The sequence below is a fragment of the Aulostomus chinensis genome, chromosome 24, assembly GCF_037954235.1.
Source record: "Aulostomus chinensis isolate RoL2024-O1b breed Wild chromosome 24, RoL_Achi_v1.0, whole genome shotgun sequence".
Lineage (NCBI taxonomy): Eukaryota > Metazoa > Chordata > Actinopteri > Syngnathiformes > Aulostomidae > Aulostomus > Aulostomus chinensis.
The window spans coordinates 8780672-8800717 of record NC_141343.1 but is presented as its reverse complement, the minus strand read 5'-3'; the positions used below and the strand labels follow the sequence as shown (position 1 = coordinate 8800717).

General features: G+C 42.2%; 2 protein-coding genes across 14 annotated transcripts in view; one reads left to right on the top strand and one right to left on the bottom strand.

The window, feature by feature from the left end:
* LOC147238631 (adhesion G protein-coupled receptor L3) overlaps positions 1–20046 on the top strand; it is a 332737-nt gene that overhangs the window by 25438 nt on the left and 287253 nt on the right. For all 3 annotated transcript variants that reach the window (XM_086197913.1, XM_086197912.1, XM_086197911.1), the window contains exons 5-9: positions 290–378; positions 6855–7088; positions 8990–9196; positions 11685–11949; positions 14513–14645. The gene's annotated coding sequence lies outside the window, so the exon portion shown is untranslated. The remainder of the gene's footprint in view (positions 1–289; positions 379–6854; positions 7089–8989; positions 9197–11684; positions 11950–14512; positions 14646–20046) is intronic.
* Positions 1–20046, bottom strand: part of mpdz (multiple PDZ domain crumbs cell polarity complex component) — a 47879-nt gene that overhangs the window by 21750 nt on the left and 6083 nt on the right. For 6 of the 11 annotated variants that reach the window (XM_086197899.1, XM_086197900.1, XM_086197901.1 and 3 more), the window contains exons 4-23: positions 17153–17314; positions 16678–16817; positions 15206–15419; positions 14831–14953; positions 14496–14696; positions 13896–13998; positions 12532–12620; positions 11651–11891; positions 9108–9185; positions 8765–8844; positions 8478–8624; positions 8028–8198; positions 7230–7415; positions 6853–7062; positions 5744–5902; positions 5259–5411; positions 3075–3413; positions 2695–2806; positions 1706–1904; positions 394–435 (exon numbers count right to left, since the gene is read on the bottom strand). In XM_086197899.1, the coding sequence (XP_086054025.1) occupies positions 394–435; positions 1706–1904; positions 2695–2806; positions 3075–3413; positions 5259–5411; positions 5744–5902; positions 6853–7062; positions 7230–7415; positions 8028–8198; positions 8478–8624; positions 8765–8844; positions 9108–9185; positions 11651–11891; positions 12532–12620; positions 13896–13998; positions 14496–14696; positions 14831–14953; positions 15206–15419; positions 16678–16817; positions 17153–17314 (3149 nt within the window). The remainder of the gene's footprint in view (positions 1–393; positions 436–1705; positions 1905–2694; positions 2807–3074; positions 3414–5258; positions 5412–5743; positions 5903–6852; positions 7063–7229; positions 7416–8027; positions 8199–8477; positions 8625–8764; positions 8845–9107; positions 9186–11650; positions 11892–12531; positions 12621–13895; positions 13999–14495; positions 14697–14830; positions 14954–15205; positions 15420–16677; positions 16818–17152; positions 17315–20046) is intronic. The other 5 variants (XM_086197907.1, XM_086197905.1, XM_086197906.1 and 2 more) reach the window with 3 other exon arrangements.

The window sequence follows — 20046 nt, the reverse complement described above, 5'->3', positions numbered from 1 at the left end:
GCAGTGAGAGATTCGGTGGGGCTTCTATTTCAAGCCCAGAAGAAAACTTAGTCAGTAAAAAGAGGAAATTTAGAAAACATTCGGTTTATAAGTATGCACAGAAATGGAGGAAAAGTTATGCAGCAAGTTAAGTAAGTGATGCAGCCACTTGAGATTTATCCAGACATTATTTTAAATCTTGTATGTTCAAATTTTCTTCTCACACAACCTATTCACGTCATCAATTCCTTCGAGCTCAGCATAAACCAAGTGATTTTTAATTCTCTGTCTGGATAAAACTATTTAACAGACTGCAAGACAGCCCAGCAGGAGGATGGAAAGAATGAGACAGAGGAAACCAAGATGGCAGCTTCCAGATGAAACACCGCCGACGTGGAAGTTAGTCATACTCACACATAAAATGGGCACAGATCATCTTCGGGTGCACAAGCAGATCTAAAATGTGAAGAGTTTGCTTTTATGCACCAAGGGCAACAAAAGTGTCAAGTTTAGTTCAGCAAGCAGAACTCGCCACACCTGATTCCATCAAACGGTGAGAAGGATTATTGAATGCGTCGTGTGACTTTTGTGTCGATGATGCAGTCCAGGCAAGTGGGACAATATACATACTTTAACCGCTTCCAAAGGTTCATGTTACAACTTCGTTAATTGCCCAGTTGACGAGACCACCACAGATTTTATATGCATAACCAAAGTACCTCAGAAGAACAAATACGACAGTAATGACAACACCAATACAAAACAATATGGCCGATACAAATGACTGATAATTTCCTTCTCATCATGACCGATAAGCATCAGGTACCCTGATAGTACAATTTAATATTTTTTGTATTTCAAAAATCGTTCCTGTTCCTCTAGTTCATGAAATAATCTTCTTTTCCTGTTGAGGTCCTCATCCCACCACTGAACCGTCATATGCAAGACCATCTGACTATCATCAGATGACCACATTTTCATTTCACTCTCATGGTATCACTCGGGGGGGCGGCATGGCTCGGAGGTAGAGCGGCTGTCTCGCAACCTAAGGGTCGCTGGTTAAAACCTTACTTCCCCTGGTGACCATATCCAATTGTCCTTGAGCAAGACACTGAACCCCTAATTGCTCCTGATGGCCCTGTGACGATTGGTGACCCGTCCAGGGTGAACCCCGCCTCTCGCTCCATGTCAGCTGGGATAGGCTCCAGCCACCCCTTAACGGATAAGCAACTATGACCATAGGCAGTGAACATGTTACACAAGGCAGGCAGCGAGATGTCTACAGCGTACCTGGAGCTTAGGGAGGGTTTACGGTCATGACAGATATACAGTTAGCTGATCTTACGCTACTTCTTGTACCACACAGCACAGCAACAAAAGACTAAGGCTAAGAGAGCATCATGTGAACCTACTGCTGACTGATTTATGCAGCAGTAGGTTAATACGCAAGCAAGTCAGCAGATTTGGGGGACGATCAAAGTAAAGCTAAACGTCCAATTAACTCTGAGGTCAAACTAGATTATTCTTTGTTCAGATATTTCTTGATTTCAGTGATTCTTTAAGATACTGTACTTTATTCTGCTATGGCAAAAACATGGATGCGTACGACATTGATCATTTTGACATTTGATATGACTGTATGTCCATGAATATTATCGAATAAGACTCTCTGCAAAAGTGAAGACTGTACGGCATGTGTTTATTCGCAGTGCCACTGCTGTCTTACCCCAGGTCTGGTCCAATAAGAGAATGTCTTCTGAGCATGGCGCGAGCTTGAGCATTGGTCAGATTAGCGGTGGGTTCGCCATTGATGGCCAGTATGAGGTCACCAACACCCAGACGTCCATCTCGACTAATGGAGCCGCCGTGGATTATACTGCGAATCAGCATCCCCAAACCACCTTTCATGGCGCTCACTGTCATTCCTTTGAGGTAGATCAGAGGACATTGATGCAAAATTATATATTTTTTTTGTTTTGATAAATTGATGATCACAGTATCACAGGAATAAAATATTTGTTTTTATTCCATTCTCAATTTAACATGCGGATAGCATATTTAGAAAAAAAGGGAATAAATAAATGTTGAAAAAGGGAAAATTATACATCAAGGAAGCATCTGCACTGGAATTTCTATCTTTCTGGCGCAGCTGGGACACAATAGGATTAAACCCTTTTAAAAAAAAAATCACAACTCCTTCATGTAAAAGTGCTGTTCTCAAATTTACTCTCCATGCAACGAGCACAACAACATTAATATGTGTTATATTTAGCAGTGACTTTTGGTTTACGTTAAATTTGGCTTCGAGTGTATTTTGAAATTTAGGGAAAATCTGTATCAAGCAGCAGAGAGCGCTAAAAAGCAAAAATAAGAATGTTTTAAATGAGGCATTGAAGCTTTTTTTTTTTTTTTAAAGAGCTTTTATAATAACTATTTGTCTTAGAAGTTAAAATTTAGTATTCTCTGAGCAGGCAGCTGCCCCCTTGGGTGGGCTTGTAATGCAAATACCCCATAACACAATAGAATTACCCTTTCAGACTGGAAAACAGCCAGAATCTTTTCATTTTGCTTCAAATCTGGCATTCATAAAACATGACACAAAAGTAAAGGCCAGCATGCCTTTCAGTGCCTGCACCTCATTTACACCTCTAAGAGAGGTGGGGAGAAAATAAATGAACGAACAAAATGAAAGAATTTGAAGAAATAAACACAAACCAAGGCTGGAGTTGCCCTTGACAACTGTGATAGTCCTTTCAAAATTGCTTCCCGAGGTCAGTACATCCTTGTCACCGTCCTCCGCCGACTCCCTCACGCCAGCCTCCTCGTCCTTGAGGGTGATAATTCAACATTGCGGTTGGTGAGAGAAAATGAAAATATTAAGCCAGATTCCAAACAAAGCAGGGGTCTCTGGAGAGAGGCTAGTAGCGGCACATCGGCTGTGACAGGGAATCTAAAATAAATTAGCTTTGTTTAGCAAATATTTTTACAGTATCCCAGGATGTTACCCCGAGACATTGTATTTAAAAAGAGATCAAGGATCACTCATGCTCTCTGTTCATCAGATGTGTGATTGCAAATTAGATAACTGATTTTACCTTCATCTTCTTCTCGCCAATCTCTCCATAAGAGATGGTGGGCTCCATCTGATACTTCAGTGACTCCACAGCCTCCACCTGGACGTTTGATCTGGCCCCTATTTCAGCAAATGGACTGTAGGTGTTTGAGCGATCTGCCAGTTCTTCTGTGCTTGAGCACGGTGCCAAGAACTGATCAGAACCGCTTAGTATGGCGTTAAAAGCAGGGACATGACCTCTTAAACTGGGGGGCGTAAAAGAAGCTGGCTTCTCCGGGGAGAACGGCTGAGTGTTGTCTGCGAGGCCGGATGGTGTTGAAAAACAGGGATGCTCATCCAACATGTCCAGGCGGGCTGTCAGCTAGGGTAAAACAAAGCATAGCAGCTGAATGAACGTTCCACTCTGTTAGTTAGACAATTGCCCAACAGGGGTGATTCGTCTTGCTCAGACGCCATCCTGCCCTCCTTGTAATGAGCCATAGAAAAGCCATCAGTGCCCAATAAAGAACAGCAAGAATTACTCGAGATCTTGAGTGCACAATGAACAAAATGTGATTTTTACTATGAGATTTTATGAGGAAGCAGAGCAGACAATGATGAATCTCAGCATGCAATTCCAGGTGGGAAGGGGGGGGGGCAGAATAGAGGAATAAATCTTTGAAATAAACTTTAAATATGCAGCAAAGATGGACTTAAATGAACCTCAAAAATCAGACCTGAGAAGTGGAGGTAAAGGAGGAATAGGTGGGTGAACTGGGATGAGATGTATGACGAGAATGAAACTATTAAACAGTGGTTCCCCAGCTTGGAGCCAGGCTGTCTATGAGGGATTACCACAGTTGAGTGCATTCATGAGCAACCGGGAAGTGGGAAAGTTCCAACCTCCATGGTGGAAGCCTGTCAAATTTGGAATATTGTGCGAAGAATGCGGACAGATTTTCGAGAGCTCAGAGAAGTAGGCTCTTCATTCCACATGCGAGCGTTAGTGTTGAAAGATCCCAAATGCGACTCTTCGCTGTTGACTTGGGTCGCGCTCAGTTTGTTGTGTTGTTCAACTTCAGTTTACGTTCATAAAATATGTCTTGGTCAAGCAGCTACTTCTCAAGTAGCTAACTTCCTCTGGCTATATAAATAGCCACGTCATTGTCAATGCTGTCAACACCACAGAAACCAATTGAGATATCAGCCTTTTCTGTATTCTGACAGGAGAAAAGAACATGTTTTTTGGGGTTGGTCATTTTGCCTGTCTGTTAAAACTCTTTACAGAGAAGTACGACAGTTGTGTGTGTGTGTGTGTGTGTGTGTGTGTGTGTGTGTGTGTGTGTGTGTGTGTGTGTGTGTGTGTGTGTGTGTGTGTGTCCCCAGCAGCCTGAAAACACTATGTGTTAACAATAGCAGTTAGGGGGATTCTTCAAAAAGAATTGACTTGGAGCATTGATGGTTGAAATCATCTGTCAGGTATAGTGTTGTAAAATACTATCAGTACGATCAATCATAGCGAACCGCTTATCAATACAAACATGAGAGGAGGAGCAGCTGCAGCTTCCCTGACACTGACTCACCCAGGTGACCTTCACGTCATTGGACTGTAGACAGTTATGGATCAGAAGGATCCATATTCCTTAAAAAAAAAAAGACGCAGCTACTGCCGGCAAGTCTCCAAAGCTGTTGAGCGTTTACGCTCAATGATGTGAGAGTTTACAGAAATTGCCATCTCTCTCCAGAGCTTTTGGTAGAAAATGTTCATCAACAAAAGTCTGAACTGTCCCGACCTCAAACAAACATGTGAAATCTGCTGAACCGATATAAAATGAACTGAGTTGTCCCGGCGTAGTGGCTGTCCCTCAGGGCTGCACTATTATTTTATAAAACTTTTTAGGAGGGCCTTGCAAATAAGGTCAGCTTTGACCTTTTGGGAAACTGGAAGCACAGATGTTTCCTCAGGAAAGCAGTTGTGTGGCCCTTGCTCGTCTTTGTTTATTAATTCAGGATCCATTTGGGGAGTTGTTGGCTGCCAAGGGCAACAACAGCAGGAGCTACAATGCTCCCAACAAATTCAGTCGAGTCGATTTGACGTAAAAGGAGAGAAAATCTAACATTTTGGCTCAGGACTGCAAAAAAACAAAACAACCTAAGAATGTTATGGGGGTGGGGTGGGGGGGGGGGGTGTACTTTTACCAGGCTTCTCGTTTCTATGGTTACCTACCTTGGGTGTGGACGCGTGCAGGTAATCCAAATCTGCGCTGCAGCTGCTTCCGTGAAGCGCTATCATCGATGCTTGGAATGTGTCATCGTCTTTCTCAGTGTAAGAATGCTCCAGCACTTTTTCGTCAGACTGGTCTGCTTCGCTGGTGTCAATCTGTTATAACGGACGTGCATTTAATCAAACAAAGCACAAAAACGGGCGCTAATTATTGAAGATTTGGGGAACAGACCAATTACAGATTGCCGAAATCATTTTCTGTGGTGTTATCTAGCTAGAAGTAACTTTGAATACAACATTAATGCAGTCCTGTATTGAGAGGTGGCTCCAAGTGTGCAGATTACTGTTAAAGTATTGTTCTCTGAATACAAAACAAGCACTTTTCTCTTAGCAAAAGATTAGACAAATGCAAAAATCACAGTGTTTTCTTGTTTGTTTGTTGTTGTTTTTTTAATATTATTTGTCATTCTTTCCAAAAGCTAACTAACCAATGCAGGCTCTGCTCGGTAAAGGATGCCCCCAGTCAGTCCTCCTTCCTCTCCTTCTTCAACCAAAATACTGTTGAAGTCAAAAGACTGGCTGGTGGATGGTGCTGTTATTTCCTGTCCACCATATAGGAATGGAGAGTGGGAATATCCCCATATTCCCTAGGAGAGTGGAGAAATTCTTTCAGTGTCTCTAGCTTGATGTGATTTTATTTTGAGACCATTTCAGGATATAGAATCAATAGAGGTGTTAGGAATTAACTGAGTAAACAAGAGGGTTTAAGCACATTTGCGACTCCCTGTGAATTACTCACAAACAGAAATGCTCTTGAGCATTTTTGTCTTCTTTGGAAAGTGCTCTCCACATTGATTTTATGTAGCGTGCAGCCCAGACACACATAGGGGGAAGCAACCAGGCATATTAGGGGATTACACTCGTCAGATTCAATTTTTGAAAGGCAGTACAGCGAAACCCCCCCCCCACACACACACACACACACACACACACACACCCTTTAGAAGTACTGTACATTCCGGGTCCTGCAGGGGAGTTGGATAACTCCCACAGAGGCTTCCTACAGCTCTGTAATCTAGCTAACCTTGGCAGCCCAGAGGTCTCAGTGTAATCCAGTGGCAGATTCAATACAAGTGAGATGCAGCTCTAAAGCTGAAAGAATGCAAGAGAACATCCCATACAGATACGGGGCTCTCGGAGCAATGAATATGTTGTTGGACAGTGCGGATATTTTGACAGGTGCCCCTGATGCGTTTGGATGTAGAAGTGCTTTTGTAAAATTCAATAACAATATGAAACAAAGGGCAGCGAGCTTTTTAAGACGGTCGTATCTAGTGAAAGAACAGTGGGTGGAATGTTAAACCGCGCAACCTACCTCCACACTCTTTCCTGCATGAAATATTCAAGCCCTTGTAAGCTGAGCCCTCGCGACTCTCATGATATGAAGACAGGTTGACTCTTAACCTCACACATGTACAGTCTTGAACCCCAAGCAAAACATTCACAAAATTGTATAAAATTGTTTACCCATTTCATCAGTGTTTAAAATACAATGGACAAGAAAAATATCAACAGTATCTCGAATTTTCATTCTTACAGGCAATGGTTTGGCGACTCCAATCTGCACCTTCCCCAGCGTGGCACCTTTCAGGGCTTGGACGGCATCCTCCAAGCTTGCGTTCTCCAGGTTCATGGTGTTGACATACATGAGTCGATCTCCTGGCAACAGTCGGCCATCCTGCTCAGCCACACCATGGGGAACCAAAGAGCGAATCACAATCACTGTCTTTACCGGGTCCATCGGGTCCTGTGATGGAGGAGGAGAGTTAAAAGGTAACCAGACGTCACTTTAAACACCACAAATCAAATCGACTTGACTTTGTTCCTGTGGAGCAATCGAATGTTACAGAAGGACAAAACCACATTTGTGTTGAATGATCTTGCACCAGTTAGTTCCCTTTCCTTAATTCCCACCTGGTAGTCCAGTATGCTGAATCCCAATCCACTTTCTCCCTTCTCGAGTTCAATATTCTGGATTTCCAACTCCCACATGGCCAGAGGAGATCCGATGGCTTCCTCTGTCACATTATCCTGTGTCACCGCCACCGTTTTCACCTCTGAATCATCACCAACCAGCGCACAGCTCAAGTCTGTTTGTTTCTGCAGAGGAAAAGACCCCAAATCTGGATGTAGCAGCATGCCTTGCTCACTTTAACTCCCAGCCCACAGGCTGCTAGCCTCTAGTTCTGGCTTAGGTTTCTGGCAGTAGATAAAATGGAAATATCCTGGGGATGTTCAGGCCTTAGTACATTATCACAGATAAAGCTGGACAGATGAAAACCTCTTCCCCAAAGGCAGGCTGATGTCTCATATTTCTAGCAAACGTTGGCTAATGCTGCTAGTACAATTGGTCTTAATTTACTTAAAGCCTTGCCTGTTTAATCCATCCTTATTTTCAATATGGAGAGCCAATAGAGCAATTGAGAGTTATGAGGCTTAACTAATAATGTTTGATGGGTTATAAAGGAAGTTCAGTACTTCTCCAGAGTCGTAATCTTTCCTTACATGAAGCTATGAGATAACGTTTGTCACACGACTGCTCGTAAAAGAAATACAGGAAGTTTCTGACTTTAATTAGAAGAAACATCTGCTCTATATATTATAGCACGTATGTTTGGCGAGGGAGAATATTCGCTCATTTTCTTCAGGTTTTGACTCTCAAAACCAACCAGCAAACAAGTCAAATTCTTGAAAATCCCCAGAATATAGTACCTTTAATTTAGCCATGGTCGGGAAGGCTTCTGAATTCGGTTGGACCGCATCCATATCGGGCTGCTGCAGGGGGGCAGGTCTGCAGCAGGTCATGTATACACAGAGTGGAAGCTCCTTCAAGATTCGGACTACTTCCTTATGGGTCTCACCGATCAAGGATATACCATTCACCTGAGAGGAGACGTTACGGCCATTAAAAAAAAAAAAAAAAAGATTTACTTTTTAATATATTATTCAGTGATTCATGCGTCTATTGATATGACTTTTAGCATGTTGAAACTTTCAGCTAACATTCATGATGTAACTGATAATTACATAGAGGATGCTATCCTTTACACGCAACAGCATATTCCTCACCAGCATCTCTCATTCCCACCCGTGGCATAAGAAGCCACATTTCCTGCTACAGAAGCACAGGAGTAAATTCGATTTCTTTACGCGGCCCCCTACCTCAACCAGCTCATCTCCGCTGAACAGCTTGCCGCAACGCCCGACAGGTCCCTCAGGCAGGACCGAGCGGATGTAGTGATGCCCGCTGTTGGCTTCCAGACTGATCCCCAGGCCACTACTCTCACTAAACTTCTCCACCTGTGCCACCTGTTGCAGGGACGAGGAGCCACATCTTAGTTAGCATGTGTACACACGTGTACATTTTGGTGTTTTTTTTGTTTTGTTTTTTTAAACAAATGCTCATGAACCAGAGATTTTAAGGATTTAAAAAAAAAAAAGAAACTTACAACAACTTCATTGCTTGGGCCCAGAATCTCCTGCCACTTCTTTGTGAGCTCTTCTTCTTGAAAGGGTGAAAGTTTGGGACCTTGAAAATACAATTCAGCAGCTTACACCAAGATTACTTTAGGCTAAACTATTCAAACACATCTGAACAGTGCAAGGACTACTTAAATAAATAAAACTACCCATCGAAACATTTCTTCAAACTGCACCTGTCTGTTTTTCCACAGCTCTTAAGGACAGACTGTGCTGCTACTGAATGCAGTCCTGACAACAATGACCCTTATCTGTCAGCTGCGTGGCCAGTATCTCGGCTGGTGTGCTTGAAGAAAGATCCCAGCCTCCTACCATGTTTGTCGTCTGTGAGCTGATCCGTGGCTGGATTGACATCAGATCCTTCACTCTTTGTCTGCAGCTGCTTTTCATCTGTGATGAGTGTAAACACAATAAAGAATAAGATAGACAGGCACACACAGTCGGCAGCACAGCCACTACACAGTCTGTGTAGTGTGTCTGTGCATTTGACACAGGAATAAGCTTTAAAATTTACACAAAGTCCTCAGTTTTTATGTTTGAAAATCTAGCATAACACATTTCAGAGAGAGGTGTTGGTATATTAAATTTACTGAACCAAAATGGAACTTTACTTTCTTTAATATCCTGATTAAAGTGTAATTCTGGCATTTTTTTAAAGCTGGGCACTTGTCCAATGTTTTTGGGTCTCAGTGATTAATAGGGACTGGAATCTGTCCAAATCAATAATTCCATAATGTTTTTAGACACTTAAAATAGAAATCTGAGCCTGTCAGGGGTAAAAACAAGCACTTAGTGTAAAAAATGTCCCATAGGATTACTTTGCAGTTGTTTTATGGTTGTCTGTTATCATGTTCTTAGTCAATATTGAACAGATTCCAATTAGTTCTGTCCCATTTAAACCCCAAAAGATGGGGAAAATAGGGCCTCGGTTTATAAACACCAGAATTATCTGTTATGTTTTGAGCAATTAATTCTTGAGTACTTCGTAAATATTCCCATTTTATGAGAGAAACCTATCTCATGTCCTTGCTTGGGAGAGGACATACATGCCTGTACTGATGTTGTCCATAAAAGAACAATGTTCAAAATTGCCACAACTCAAAATATGTGTTTAGTCCACTCCCAACCCTCCTCCTTCCGAAGCACTCTCTCTTAGGAGTTCCGCATGGCAGAGAAATGGTAGCCCCTGAAAATACTAAATGTATGCTCATGTAAACCGTTGTCAACACTTAGCTTGTAATCCACCTTTTTGTGAAATAAGGCTGTTTGTCCTCGTCCCAAGAGCCAGACAAGACGATAAACACCCTAATCTTCCTCGGTGCTTGCATTAGTGAGCTGAGACCCACATAGACTGGTTAAGTGCAAGTTAGCTAAGCACAAAGAATGGTGGTGGATGGGCAGGTTAGCATACCTGTGTCACTTAAGTGATGAAATATACTAATGCAGTCTTTGCCTGCGTTAATAAAACGACTGCTGCGACCTATCATGGCCAAATCTGAAAAGGAGGGATGTCTTTTGACACGGGTATCCGAACACTTTCCACCCGTTACCATTCACTGCACTGAGCTAAACGGCAGTCCACTGGTCTCTCATGCACTTCTTGTCTAGTTCTAGGGAGGATGGCAAACAAGAGTATTTCTTAAACAGGAGGACCGTGCTTTTAAAAACATACACTGGCTGCTGTTATCAGCTTTAAGGTTTATCATTCTGGTTAAATGGCCAAACCAACAGTAAGATCTGAAGTTACTTAAAGCCGGTGTATTTGTCAGAATATTTTTTTTCAAATTTTATTTTCAACTTTTAACTAGTTACAACCTTGCATAACCTTCTGAAAGGTTTCTCATCAGCTTTTAAATACTAGGTTTGAATATCTCCCCTCGCTGTCTATCAACCACCAGCTTGCTCGCGTGTCTGGGTTGGCTTTTTTTATGCTGCATCTGCTATTTGCCCTTACACATGGTGCCAAATCAAATCATTATCCAGCTTCTTGTTTCACTTGAGATGCTAAAAAACTTCTGCTTCTCTTGCTTTCGTAATAGCCTGGAGGTCCTGTCAGTGCAGCTAGAAATTTGAATCTTTCGTCGATGGCCCTCTCTATCTAATTTAGCGTTAATTCTATAAAAATGGACAAAACATTTTTTAAGGACAAGGGAAATCCTGGATATGAGAAACTGAGCTACAGCAGAGGGTTGCATGTTTCCTTAGCCGTGATGATTTTACAAATGTTGTGCAACTTTTTGCTTCTTCAATACTGAATTTATTTGGTGGAGTTTACATAATTCAAGGTCTTAAAAAAAAAAAAATGATGAAAAGCATCTGGCTCAGTGGAACGTTATAATGAATAAGAAGGAGGTCACTTGACAGAAAAAGTTTTCAAAGCGCATTAACTTTACCACCCATGCTGAGAAAAACATTCTGATCCCAGCCTATTAAAAACAGTCTCTTATGAGGGGAGGATGTGCAGCAATGTGGGTTTACTCACTTTATTATCTCTTCAAGAGGGAAAAATATGTATTCAGTAATAATTTCCAGCCTAAAATGTTAAGTCAAGATACATAAATCATTAGTTCAACTGCTGCATGAATGTTCTACTTTAATGTTATCGCAACACTGGATATAATGAATTTATTCTTTTAAATTAACGCTGTGTTTAATATGCGACTTCAACTGTAGTTTTATGACGCTGACGTAAGAGACCGAAATTTTCATTGAGAGGATATCTTCATTGCATCAAGGAAGCTGCTGTCTGAGCCACATTTACACATCAAATGACACCTTCGCTGACAGCCTGATGAGTAACAAAACATGTTGCTCCATCCTCATTAAATTTCACTACCCTTCATCCGTTCTCCTACCTTGTGAAATTTCCTCTGCCTTCTGTCTCTCCAGCTCCAGCTCCCTCACTACGACAGTAGCGGTGGCGGGGATGGTGTCTGTGGACGGGGGGAGGATGGTGACACTCGGGGCAACAGCAGGCGGGATCTCATCAGGCCTGAAACCACGTCGGATCAGCTTGAGGTGGACTGTCTGGCCCGTGTGCCGCAGGACCTCCACAGCCTGTTGATTGGTGTATCCCTGGATGTTAACGCCATCCACCTGCAGGGGGCGATCATTTGAGATGGCAGGGATTAAAGGAGAGGCTTGCACAGAGACTGTGAGTATTCTGAACTGCCATCCATTCTTTTCTACTGACAGAGGTGAAATTGAAATAAGATTGATAATGTGATTATAATTTGAGTGCCTCAGGTGCGTATTCCCTTGTGTTTTAGCAATTGACTTTATTTATTAAGATCATTTAGGACAGCTAAAAACAGCATACATTTAAATAATTCAGACAGTCAATTAGGTGTTTTATTGAGTTCTTAAGCTGAGTCCCAAAGCACATTATCATACACGCTTAAAAGCAAAATTCAGTCAAGCGCACCTTCACCCACCCACACACACCCACACACACACACACACACACACACACACACGAACAGTTTGGGAGAAGTTTAACTCGTGTCAAATGAAGGAAGAAGTTAGAAGCAGTTTTATGACATCAGATCATTGAATTTGATTCAGTCTCATGGAAAAAAAAAACATGACTAACTAACTAAAACGACTAATCAATTAAATGTGAAATGATAAAATTATAATGAGTAACTACATTTGATCACCATAATAGAGCCTGCATATTTTACCACATGCAAATGAATGTACTAATAGCTACATGGGGCACAATTGAGATACTTACAGCTATTATCTGGTCTCCCACATGGATGCGGCCATCTTGATCTACAGCGCTGTCTTTTGTTATGCTCTTGACAAAAATTCCAGAAGGCTCTGGAGAATCGGAACAATTAGATTGGAGAGATGGGAAAGGATAGGTGGAGTGTGAGAGAGAATTTAAACTAATGCTCAAGCTTTAACAGTGCATGAACGCCAGCCATTACAAATCAAGATGGGTGGCATGGTGCCCTTCTTTTAGCTCATTCGATTCATTGAATAATTACACTGTAGCAACTTGAAGATCCCGTTCGTTTCTTCTGACTTGCAGCTGAATGCAGATAAGTTTAATTTAAGTTTAAATCATGATGTTTTGAGCCACTAGAGGGAAGCACTACAGGCTGAAATATGCAGCTGACATTAATTAGTGGTAATACTGGAAACGTAGAGTTCATTTCAACCAGAAGAACGAGACAAATACTCTGTGCTTTTAAATCTATTTAAAACTCCAAGAACTCCATCCATCCATTCATTTTCTTCCGCTTATCCTGTTCAGGGTGGGGGGGGGTGGGGGGGGGGGGGGTGGGGGGCTGGAGCCTATCCCAGTAGCTTTCAGGCGAGAGGCTGGGTTCACCCTGGACAGGTCACCAGTCCATGGCGGGGCCATCAAGACAACCACTCACACTCACAGCCACACCTACGCTCAATTTAAAGTATCCAATTAGCCTCGTCCCCAAGAACTCAAACACAACAAATTTGATTATTTGACTTGAGAGCAAATAATTGGCAACTAGCTATTTTTTAAACGACAGCTTGGTGCGTGCCAAGCATCCATCAATTTGCCATCTCATTTCCACATGCAAATGATTGGTATGGCTATTTAAATACAATATGTTTATATAAAGTATGCCCCTGCAAAGCTATAGAAACACCGGTCGATTTGGTCTGAGTGAGATTGTGTGCATTTTCAACGCTTACACATGTGGAATATCCACATGGAGACCTACAAAGTGGCTGCAGACAAAGGAAAAGAATAGTATTTAGCCTATTTGTTGGCTACTGGCTTGATTTTGCTTGCTATTATGTACTTTTTGAAAAACGGTGGTGCCAAGGTTCCCATTTATAAAGGTACTGGGAGGTAAACAAAAAAAAAAATAAATGGAAGAAGGGGCTTCACATGCACGTCTGTGTTCAGAGGTTTCCATCGGAAACGAATGGTCTTCCAGTCTATCATAAAGACTTATACATTCTAGATGTTCATTTGTGGAAATGAGGCGTCAATTTCATGATGAATGGATTGACAACAACTAAATCACTGATGTTAATTTGGCTTCAGCATCAAATCTATAATCTGACTGGCTCTCTCCCCTGGTATGACCGTCCAGTTCTCACCTGAGTTTTTATCTCCAACATAGCCAGCAATAGTAATTCCCAATCCCTGTGCATTCTTGGTGAGGCTAACATCAAACGCTTCAGCCTCCTCTTCCTCATAGTCCTGTTAAAAAAAAAAAAAAAAAGAGGCTGGGAATGACTGAATGACAGTCCACATGAACTGATAACCAAATGACAAGGTGTGATTTATATGACAGCAGAAAAGCAATTTGTGCCACTTGAGCTGTCATCACATGGCCCCCCAAAACACACGTTATTATTCAGCACTTTGAACCTGTCAGCTATCTAATATACAGCTGTGTGTAATAAAAAGGATATAATGTTTGTCGTTCAGCAAGTTAGTAAAATTCATTCATGTATAAAAGACAAAAATGGCCACGGAATCCTTGTTTTTTAAGTGATATTTCTGGGATTGGCGAGCATAATTTGCTTGACTAAGTGGGAGTCACAGCTGAGGTGTCCTGCAGTGGTAATCAATCATCATCTTGGGACTTTCAGTATACCGGCTCAGCATTATGTCAAATAATGGTCTCAATTTGAATGTGAAACTGCTTAACTCTCATTGTTTCCCTGCTAAATTTTCTCACTAATCCCCTTCACCTGTTGTTCGTTGACAGTCGGAAGCGCCGCTGGCGTGACGGAAGAGAAAGAGGGGTTCTCGTCCACAGGACCCCTGGTGACAACCAGCTTCACCCTGTTGCCACACTGCCTCAGCACCTGGGCCACCTGTTCACTGCCCATGCCATACAGGTCGGTGTCTCCAATTCTTAAGATGTGGTCCCCACTCCGCAGACGGCCATCCTGGTGCAGAAAAAAAAAACAGTGACATTAAGCCTGTGACACTACTATTATTAATCAGAATGACAATGAATTCATCATATAATAGCCATCCTCTTTTAGACAATGTCAAAGCCTCCAAAAGCGGACGCAATCACCTGATCCGCTATTCCTCCAGGAAGGATCGTTTTGACAATGACACCGGTAGTTTTTCCTCCCACGATACCAAAGCCGAGGCCAGTCCCATCGTTGACGAGCTCAATTGTCTCTACGTGCTGCCACTAGAAAGAAAGCAAGAAAACAATCTAAAAAAACTCAAAAAAACCCATCTTACCATAAAACTATCATCTGTTAAATTTATCCACCATAATATCCAAATTTATATGAAATATCTAGCCTTATGTAAGTATTTCTTCAAAAAGAAACAAGGATTTGCTTTTTGTGCTGTATCTGCTGTGGTCATATCGTACGGTCATGCACGAGCTGCTCCCAATTGTACTTGCATGACATTTAGTGTGTGAACGTATTAATACCGCGCTAGAGTTGGCTGACAATGTACTGGCAGCAGAGGGAGTGCGGGACACCACAGGACTTGCCAGCTGAGGGATCGGTCCTCGCGCCACTGTAAGCTGCACCCGTTCCGACGCGCTCTGCAAGATGCCGATAGCCTGCTGGTGGGTCACTGTCCGGTCCAGGGGCTGGCCGTTGATGGCCAAAATCTGGTCCGCTTCTTTCAGCTTTCCATCACTGTAGTGGAAAAAAGCAGATGTTGTGGTTTCGAAAAGAGCACGGTCTTATCAATGCTGCTCCTGAAGTATGCAGGCGTTTATGGCAGGGTCATACAATGTAATTGGAAGACATTCCAAACATTCTTTTGTCAACACTTATTGACAAAAGGCTAAACTTATTATTTTTTATTGATAAAAACTTTTACATAATCTCAACACTGTTATTGTATTTTGCCATTATTTACTTGACTAAATTCATACTGTTCACAATCCATCACAGCGGCAGCTTATTATTGTTCAGTAATTAGTCGTTGGGCATGTATGGATTTGTTTTAGACTATGGGCTCTGTCATAAGCATGCCGCTAGCTGGCACTCGCTCAAGCACAAGTGTCATTGCTCGTTTCAAGCCAAGCTCCCTCTCCCTTTACCCAGCAAATGAACTTGAACTCATTCTCCCGGCAGGTGCTTCAGTCTGCTAATAAGTTGTGGTCTGATACATCCATGGGACATTGCTGTTTCGGTACACCAGAAAATTTTTGCACCGCAGACCAAGAAGAGTCTGGTCTTTGGTCAATGGCGCTATGTGGAAAGTGTTATCTAAAGGTGTATCAATCAGACGAGCAGATGCACAGCATTGGAACGCGGTTCAATCGATGCCCAAAAACATGGAAACATTGGCCGCCGCCTTATTACAGGCCCGTCTCACCTCTGACGGCTTTGGTGGATATCTACTGCCTCACCCAAATAGCAGCATGGCAAGTCTTGGCGAAATGTAGGCTTCAAAGACAATGACAGAAGCCACTCTTACTGGTTTGACACGAACGAAACACACCGATGAATAATTTGGTGTGGAATGGCTTCCTCGTTGCGCCCGGGTTTGCAATCTAAATACGTGCCTTCTAAATACCAAAACAAGGCTGAACAAACCCTGAAGGCACAGCTGATACATAGCGCCAACCACCAGGCACCATCATTCGCTTGAATAGTGCACTAAATGTTTGACAGGAGCTGGATTGGTGTTGTCACTGATAACCACGAGATAGTACTTTTTTGCCTTGTTTAATTCGCTTCTTGTTGTTCGCTAAATATCTGATAAATGTGCTTTTTGTACCTGCACTTGTGGTTGAATCTTGACATGGCGTATGTAGATTTGTTTATAAGAATCATCACCTTCAATGTTTGCCAGGTATGGCTGGATGGCCCTTCTGTCTCTGACTGAGCTATAATGAGATAACAACCAGCCTTGATGTCTGTGTTGTAAATAATTGTGCTATACCTGTGAGCAACACTTCCTGGCTGAATTTCCTGTATGAAGATCCCCAGCTCTCCACGGTTCTCACTCTTCAGGCCCACCACACTGAATCCCAGACCTCCCAAAACTGGCTTCTGCAACTCCACATGAGTCATGTAGCGTCCCTGGATCACACATAAATGCGCGCGCACACACACACACACACACACGCACAAAAAATAGTATACACTTTGGCCTTGTGTTGATGACTATAGCATCAAAGCTCCAGGCAACCTTTAGAAGTTTATTTGAAGTGCCTCAGGAGAGGAGAGTGCTGTGTGCAGTCTGTGGTTCTCATCTCTGAATGTCTTTGGGTATTTGGTTTAAAAAAAAAAAAAAATTTTAAAAAGGAAAAACCTATTTCAGGTGTTTTCATTAGCAAAACCTACAAAAAAATGTTTACAATGATATTAAACTCAGAGGCAGAATCCAAACAAAGATCCTATCTGGTTAGTCGTACCTGCGCCATGGTGTGGATAATATTATCGAATTCTGCAGCTGATGTTTTGCCATTGACATGCTCAGCAGTGGAGATGTCTGAGTAAGACACCTGGCTGCCATTGGGTATCACTGCTGTGATGTGATCTTCCTGGTCACTCCCCCGTGTTAATGGGACACTACCCTGTAGCCATGGAGAAAATAAGACAACAATCATGAAGTGAACAATGCAAATGGACTTATAATACAAGCACCGACCATGTCACCAACATAAAAGCTGCAAGTGCTGTCTGTAATGTTTGTGTTTTGCTTTGAATTTCTGCTGGTGTGACTCAAACCACAACTGTGTGAACATGAACATTCAGAAATGTTAATTTTAGACACTAAAACCCAGAAGTCTGGATGTCTGAAACCACTGGGACTTCCAGATCTCTTGTTATCCCACTATGATTAGCTGGATCTATGGCGGTCTAATCCTCCAGGAGATAATGGCTCTTAGCTGCTTTTCCAACATCAACAACAATGCTCCAAATACAATATTTCTATCATGGTGGAAGGGGGGAGCATCACTGGCCATCTGGATGCCTTAATGTGCCTGGTTTTTAATTACCACAATGACTTTAATTGTGTGACAGATGAATTACATGAATGTGACAAGTACATAAAACTGTGTTTTTTCCAATTTCATTAGCCGAGGGGCATAATGTTTAAAACCGTATGACTGGAAAGACGTATACATAGTGGTTATTTAATCAACACCCTAGAAATTTGACAATGGCATTCGTGGATGTGTGCATTTGCATCAACTCTGCAATTTATAGATCTTTGAAAACATTACCCCTTCAAACACAGTCCAAGATTAGCCCTTCGAAACAAAACTCACTGGATAGGAGTCATTAGTGTTGCACACTGTAAACAAAACCCTATGGGCTGGGCTAAGTTAGCGTAGCATGCTGCTAAGTTGCTGTGCTCATGCATGGCCTTTGTTAGCTGGGGCCTGGCTAAGAGGATTAAAGTTCCAGTTTGGTTCTTGCACATTTAAGAAATTGTTTCTGCCCCACTTCACACAGCGGTGACGGCGGCCTCTTTTTCAGTGGCGAGTAGGGCCTTGTCGCCATAGCGACATGAGCAGTGCAAGGCCTAACTAGCAGAGCCACAAGGCTGACAGTCTCACCGCAAAGCACAAAACACACCATATCTCCAAATTGGTTCTGTTTAATAGGGCCAAACAACTGCAGTTGCAAAAAAAGTTAATGGAATATGTGTGTTTACTAGGGTTCAACATGGATTGGATCCATCCTAATCGACAAAGGGAATTTGAATGAATGACTGCCCATAAATGTGGAAAACGAACCCATGCATCAGAACACACCCATAGGAATGTACCTGTTTTGAAGTCGGCTAAATCGCCAGAACACAAACATGCCAGCAGGGCTTTTCTAATCTAAATTCCACAAGGGGAAAGAGCTCTAGCATCCCAGCCTCCCACCACATAGCTCACATATTTCTGTCTCTATTTCTCAAACGCTCTCCCTGACCCCTTTCACTGTGACTTAAGAGCTCTTTGCTACCACTCAGACGTTCAATTCTCAAAGGGAGGAATCAGCATGGAAAAAAAAAAAAAAGCTCCCTGATTCAAGATGAACTATCTCCGCTCATGTGATTGGTTGGTATGAACGGGCATTGCCACAAGATGATTTGGGACAGAGACTGAGGGGTGACGCAAGGCGAAAAGGGGAGGTCACACGAGGAGAGAAAAAAGGAGACTCGTTTTAAAAATTGACTAAATTCTACGCGAATGGAGATAAAGTGATTTCAGTTTCACCTTTGAGCCTCTGGATGAAGTTATAACTAATATAATAAACAAGAACACTTAATTCTGCTGTACATTCCCGAAGATGCTGGTCTGTACAGGTGAAAATTCAGTACTACAAATATACAATGAATGTGCAGTAAATTCTGTCCCCGGTAAGATACTGACTTGCAAAGGATTTGGAAGTCAATTGATGACACTGGGGCAGAAAGCACAGAATTTGTCTCATTTTGTCATTAAACTAGAATTTCTGACCTCAACATAATACCATGAAAAATATTGATATTCAGTACCATTATTTGATATCACAGGGAAAACTAACATGAAGTAGATGGCATCCGGGTTGATTTAATGTTTTTCCTATCTACTCAAACTCTACTGTCTGGATCTACTCCGGTCCAAAGGCTCTGAGGGGGATAAGCTCACCGTTAGCTTTTAGAATGGCAAACAGCTGTTGGGTCAACACACTTGTCAAAAAAGCTGAGTGGAGCCTCTCTAATGGTTCATTGACACCAAACTCTCTGGATTCCGCTCAGAAGCAGAGTATCAACACTTCACAGCTTCACGCAGTTCCTTAAGTTAAATTTGTGGTGTAAACAGCTTTGGTTTGCGCTTGTTTGTCGTATGTAGCTTGGTTTGTTTGCGTCCTTCTCTTTTCTGTGATAATTTGCCACAAAAACTATCTTTTCAAAAGAAAAGGGCCAGGGCTCTGCATTGCCATCTGTAAACAGGCTTTTTTTTTTAAACGTGGAATATTACTCAGATGTTACGCCTCATCATCTGTATATAAGTACATGAGCAGAATGGGTAAACAGATCAGGTCCCACTTATGAGCAGACAACGGAGATGGTGACAGCACCGGATCCACATTTGGAAAAGGTCTCTTCGGTGACATGGCTCACTCAAAAATGATGAGTTTCGCATGTTGGGACACCAAAGTTCTTTGTAAAATCACCAGCTTTGGGTGGTTCTTCAGACCGTTCCAAATATCTGGAATTGATATGTATAAAAAAAAAAAATCCGCATTTTTTTTTGTCATAAAACTATTGGAACTTAGGTTCACTCAAAGCGACCACTGTGATGATAACGCATTTAAACAGCAT